The 6,111-nt window shown below is 39.8% G+C and overlaps 1 protein-coding gene across 1 annotated transcript; it reads left to right on the top strand.

Annotated features, from left to right (window-relative positions):
- Positions 1-3,349: 3,349 nt before the first annotated feature.
- LOC135224265 (uncharacterized) lies at positions 3,350-5,836 on the top strand. The gene is made up of 4 exons (XM_064263111.1): positions 3,350-3,471; positions 4,512-4,685; positions 5,387-5,515; positions 5,680-5,836. The coding sequence occupies exons 1-4, from the start codon at positions 3,350-3,352 to the stop codon at positions 5,834-5,836; spliced, it is 582 nt and encodes a 193-aa protein (XP_064119181.1).
- The last annotated feature ends 275 nt before the right edge of the window (positions 5,837-6,111 follow it).

The raw sequence follows: 6,111 nt of genomic DNA on the forward strand, positions 1-6,111 counted from the left end.
ATGTTGGGAATTATTTGCTTGAAATCGTTTACAAGCCTATCTTTCTAAGTAGATGTGGAATACTTGCAAATTTTTTCGCCTCACCGTTCTCTCTCTCTCTCTCTCTCTCTCACTCTGAACAACGATGGCCATAAACGATGAGAGACCTCCAGCATTTAGCAGCGACCGAAGTCTCAATCCCATCGAAACTGGAAGGCGATTTGAGAGACTGACGACGTCGAAGCTCTTTCAGGGAACAACTCCCCCCCACCCCTCCACAGAACCAACCCCCCCCCCCCCACAACAACGCCGCGATCACGACGAGCGCAGATTGCCCGAAATAAAGTGTCCAGGGGCTATAAATATGAGAGCGCGATCCCTTTCGGCTTTAACGGTATGGGCATTGGAAGTTGCCTGAAAGATGAACGCAAAAGGATTCTCTTTTTCGTTTTTCAAATGAAAAATGAATAAAGTCAAGAGAATTCTATTGAAAGGTTCCGGTTTAAGTTTCCGGTAGATACTGGAGAGGATTCATATACTACTCATATTTAAAGCGAGCCAAACCGGGCGTGATCCGACCTCCAGCTTACTTGGGGTGCGTGCTGAAATCTACGGAAAAGCCTAAAAAGGTCTTAAAAAGGTGTTTTGCGTTGAGTTCAAGATACAGGAATTTTAGGATGGGATATTTATGATTTATTCATTAGTATGAAAACGTAAAAAAATAAATCGTGTGCACGTTGAACATTACAGAATAATTATTTCTTATATAAAACGTAGCGTATTTATTTTAATTTTCGATGGTGAAAAAAGGCTCTATTTGACCATAGATTTTAGCCCGTTTTGATTTAGTTAAAGTTAGGAATATAACGTTTACAACTTACTATGCGTGAGGGGGAAATCTTGCACGACTCTCGATTACGCTGAAGGTCGGATCACACATTTGTTAAGACATGGCATCGCACTTTTTTTCAGGCAGGTCTTTGTACTCGGTTGCAGTTCGGGAATATGCGCGACCAGTTCACTATCCATCTGAAAATTCCAGCTGCCCAAAGTGCGTAATGAAATCAAAGTTTATGCCGGACATTCCCAGCGAAATGACTGATTTAATTATCGGCACTGACAGACGGATAATCGGATGATAAATATCAGCTCATTAATTTGATGCGCTGTCTGATTGCACATTGATTTTAATAATCGTTTCGCTATCACGTTTGACAGCCCAGCCTCATTATCGTCCAAAAAATGATTGGGATATAAAAATGGGCAATTATAATGACACTCATTCCTGAAAGCATCAAGAATTCAATTATGCTAATCTGAACTGATATACACGAGTTGCACGCGGGTATTCAGGGAATTCATATACCTGGTGTGAATTTAAGAAAACAATACACTTTTACACTCGCAAAATACATACGCGTGCTCACGTACACATGCATACAATATATATATATATATATATATAATATATATATATATATATTATATATATATATATATATAATATATAAATATATATATATATATATATATATATATATATATATGGGTGTGGTGTGTGTAAATATATATGATATATATATATATATATATATATATATATATATATCTATATATATATATATATATATATATATATATATATATATATATATATATATATATTCCAGTGTCCATGCGATTGTTCTTGGAAATCTCAAAGAACACATGCATATTCTTATGTCTCTCTCTCTCTCTCCTCCTGGGTGGACTACTCGTGCATAAATATAAACACACGTGAATAATAGCGCTCATTCATCCCCTCTCCCTTTCGCTCTTAGGCAAGCAGCCGCCCTCTTGCATATTCATGCTCTTTAACTCTTGATTAAAGAGGAGTAAGAGGACTCCCCGAAGGGTCTCTTTGTTCCCCGTCTCCTACTAGAGTAGTTTCTCCTCGAGTCCTTCTAGACCTTGCTTCTAGGCTTTCTAGCGATAGATGCGTAAGGATTCAAGTTTTGAGACGGTCTTGAGAAGGAATGGGAATTACATAGTGTTTTTTTAAGAGCTTGGCTTTTGATCTTCAGAAGTTGATTTGTGTGTGTGTGTGAGAGAGAGAGAGAGAGAGAGAGAGAGAGAGAGAGAGAGAGAGAGAGAAAATTAATCTATGTCATTCAAACAGGAGATAGCATTTACTTAAAACACGGGACAGGGTAGATGGTACGAGTATATTTCGAAAAGATATACCAGTTTGTCTTAATGGATTACCTGTCCGTTGAGGGGAAAAGGTAGTTTCCGAAATACAAAGCTGTAAAATCTTCCCTGTTCCGTGTTTTTTTATGGTATGATACGCATCCTACTGTTATTCCACGACCAGCCTCGTATCACTCGTATTAAAGCACGTATATGCATGACGTCATGAGCGAGCGTAATACGCGTAATCTCTTGAGCGTAACTTTTTTTTACGCATGTCCGCTCCATATATCATTGCGTCATGCAACGCTGTCAGACTCTGCTTGGCTCTGGTGTATTGGATAGCCATGAAATGTGGATTAGGATATCACTGGTAACCCATCAGGGATGCTATTTGTTTATCTTTCTTTTTTTTATACTGATGGGCGTCGATTAGTGACCTGCGTTGAGTTTATCTTTAACAACGCTTTTTGATACCTTGTCTTACCATAACTTTCATTATTTAAAAAATAATAAAATGGCACTTTCTAAAACAATAATAAAAGAATCATTAGAATTAATGTATTCTGAAAAATCAGTACAATTCCCATTCTTTGGTATTCCTGGGTCTTATTTTCACATCATTATTTAAAAATAAATAAATAAATAAAATGGCACTTTCCAAAAAAAAAAAAATAATAATCATCATATTAGACTTAATGTATTCTGAAAACATTAGTACAATTCCCATTCTATTAAATTTCTGGATGTTATTTTCGCATCATCATTAAAAAAAAAAGAAATTGGCTTTTTCATGATCTTGTATCCACGTCACGTTTCCTCAGTTTCAGGTCATTTCAACCACTTCCCTTGTTGGATATTTCTTTGAAAGTTCCACAGACGAAGAGATAAGTTGGCCCAATGGGGGATCTAACTATTGGGGGACCTGGAAGAATCAGAATTAGCCCTTCATTGATATCGGATAATTAAGGATTCTTCACTCAACTGACGATATGGGGGCGTGTGGTTAATTCATTTATTGTGCTTCCTGCAGATCTACTCAGCTGAGCAAATACCTAACCACTTTATTTTTTATCTTTTAATCCCCAGGTGTCGGGGCGGCTTCGTCGAGGTCTCAGACGGAAGGAATCTGAACGTCGAAGTGGCGAGAGGGCTGGAGGGCGGAATGGCAGGAGGGATGGGTGGGGGTATATGAGGTGGGATGGGCGGCGGTGGAGGTGGCAGCAGGGGCGTGAACGCCATGCGGATGTGTGGAGAGGACCAGAGGCTCCGCACTCCCGCGGTTCTGTATAGCGATTCTGGCATGGCAACGATTATATACAAGTGAGGATTACCAGTTGCTAAGATAATAGATTTAACCAAATGAAGAATCAAAATAGGTGTAACATAACGTCGCGTCCATATATACTATAGTAGATTCATATCAACCGCTCATTTGATGTCTAGCCAGTCCCTTACGACGCTCCTGATTGGCTGTTGATAAGCCAGTCACATGGCTGGAAACTGTGTCTCTCGAGAGTTCACATTGGTAGGATCTATGTTCCACCTCTCCTGAGGTATACGTCTTTCAGGAGAGGTGGAACTCATCCTGCCTGTGTGAACTCTCGAGGGAAACTGAGAGTTTCCAGCCCTGCGACTGGCTTATCAACAGCCAATCAGGAGCGTCGACAGGGACTGGCCTAGACATCAAATACACGGTTGATGTGAATCTACTATAGAACTCACAGGAGACCGATTGCGCTTTGCTTGATAGCTTAACATATTAAGATAAACTTAATGCTTACTTGTAAATGATGGACTGGGATTATACAAAAATGATGCCTTCGTAAATGGAGTTGAAATTCCCAAATCAACATTGACTGTAAGCAAGATTTTTAATAACTTCGAAGATATCTCACCAGGAAGAAATCTAACCTACCATGCATCCTTATGAATATCTTTGCCTCATCTTTTCAATTTCCATTTACAACGATTAATCCTTTTTCTCTTTGCATCATGCAACAGAGTGAGCGAGCAAAGAGGAAGTCCAAGATTCATAGCTTACTATAATTTTCCTCACAAGTCTAATGAAGTCACGGGAGACCTGCAAAGGAGTGGCACTCGGGTAGAATACACAGGTGAGTTGGTAAGGGGGCCGATTGACGAAAATGGGTGTGTATGTGTATTTTCCTAGGTTTTGGGGGTGTGTATGTGTGTATTTTCGTAGGTGGTGGGGGCTGGATGAAACTTTAAAAGTAATTGTTTCGTAACGGTATCTTATATTCCAATGATTTCTAATTTCTCAAAAGTTGTATGTTATTTAATTAACCATCCACAGAAAATGACTAAAACCTCTCTCCTGTCATTTTCTGACTTCTTGACAGATTGGGACTGGTTATACCAAGACGTGCACTGCAGGGCACCCGGCCACTGCCATTTCCCTCCCCAGGGTATCCGGGCCTGTACCCTCCTAATTCAAGGTGCAGGTATCTCATAATGATGTCTAGTCCAGCAACGACGGGTACCATCAAATTCCTAGCCATGGACCTTCCTCAAGAGTGAGTAAAGGAGATTTTTGTGTCAGGGAAAATGGTATTTTGAAAGAACAGATTTAAGCATTGCATGAAAATGTTTTCAAGTTGAACATGGGCTGTTATTTGTGTGTCTGTGTGGGGGTGGGGGTGTTGCAGTTGTGGAGGTTGTTGGAGAAGGAATCAGAGGTCAAAAGTCCAATACTTTAGTGGCAAGAATAAAAGTGGGGCGAAGGATTAATGGAAATGTCAGACTTTAAGGGAATGTTCTCCAATAAATTTCCACAGGGAATCTGACGTTCAATAAACTTCTTAGCGAAATATGACGTTCTCCAATAAATTTCTTCGTGAAATTTTACGTTCTCCAGTAAATTCCTTCATGAAATCTCATGTTCTCCAACCAAATCTTCTCATGGAAATCTTGACGTTTCGCCAATAAATTTATACGCCCCCCCCCCTGAAATCTGACGTTCTCCAATAAAAATTTCTTCGTGAAACTTCTTACGTTCTTTCCAATAAATTTCTTCATGAAATCTGACGTTCTCCAACAAATCTCTTCATGAAACCTGACGTTCTCCAATAAATTTCTTCGTGAAATCTGACGTTCTCCAATAAATTTCTTCATGAAATCTGACGTTCTCCAACAAATCTCTTCATGAAATCTGACGTTCTCCAATAAATTTGTTCATGAAATCTGACGTTCCCAACCTTCTGTTTCCCCCCCTCAGGAGATGTGCCACCGATTATCTCGCCATATATTCGGTGACCTCGACCTCGTCCCCTCTCATCACGACGATCTGCGGAGACGATGCCAGAACCATACAATTTAAGGGCCCGAACGTCCTGGTCGATTTCAGGTAGGATATTCAACAACCACATCTACCTACCTATCTATCTATCTATTTACATAAACAAAACTAATGACACACGCCTTCATTTATTAATGGATTGTACGTTTTTGTTTCTTTAATAGAAATCCAAGTTTTTTTCATTCATTGCCTCTGTCTCTTTGCGTGAGCAGCACCGGGACCTTCCTCCCGCCCTACAAATTCAGTGGTTTCCACGCGACGGTCGATTTTGTGGACGTATTAGGCAACCCGCAGGTACCACCGCCCACGCCGCCCCCGCCGCCCGACAGTACGCACATCATGAGTGAGTATCGCGCTGGAGGGTCATAGAATTTGCGAGAACAATAGGAGTCGAAACTGGCGTATCTCAAAATGCTGTTGTTTTAAAAGTGTTTTTAATAAATTATATTCATGCATTAACTACATGTAAATACTTATGGTAATGGTAACTGGTCATGGAGCATACAATTGCATGGCCAAATCATATGAAGCGTAATCACGCCCATCCCTTGCATGCTGCAATATATTCAACGATGTTGTCATATTTCCATATCATGCCTTTTCTGTTTTTGTCGATGTAATTATTGTTAAATAAATGAATTCCA

Source organism: Macrobrachium nipponense, chromosome 10 (assembly GCF_015104395.2).
Source record: "Macrobrachium nipponense isolate FS-2020 chromosome 10, ASM1510439v2, whole genome shotgun sequence".
Lineage (NCBI taxonomy): Eukaryota > Metazoa > Arthropoda > Malacostraca > Decapoda > Palaemonidae > Macrobrachium > Macrobrachium nipponense.

Bases quoted from the DNA above. Each gene is read 5' to 3' on its own strand.
- LOC135224265 (XM_064263111.1), top strand. From the start codon at position 3,350: ATGGGCGGCGGTGGAGGTGGCAGCAGGGGCGTGAACGCCATGCGGATG. The intron at 4,686-5,386 runs GTGAGTAAAGGA...TCCCCCCCTCAG, and splicing joins GCCATGGACCTTCCTCAAGA to GAGATGTGCCACCGATTATC. The intron at 5,516-5,679 runs GTAGGATATTCA...TTGCGTGAGCAG, and splicing joins AACGTCCTGGTCGATTTCAG to CACCGGGACCTTCCTCCCGC.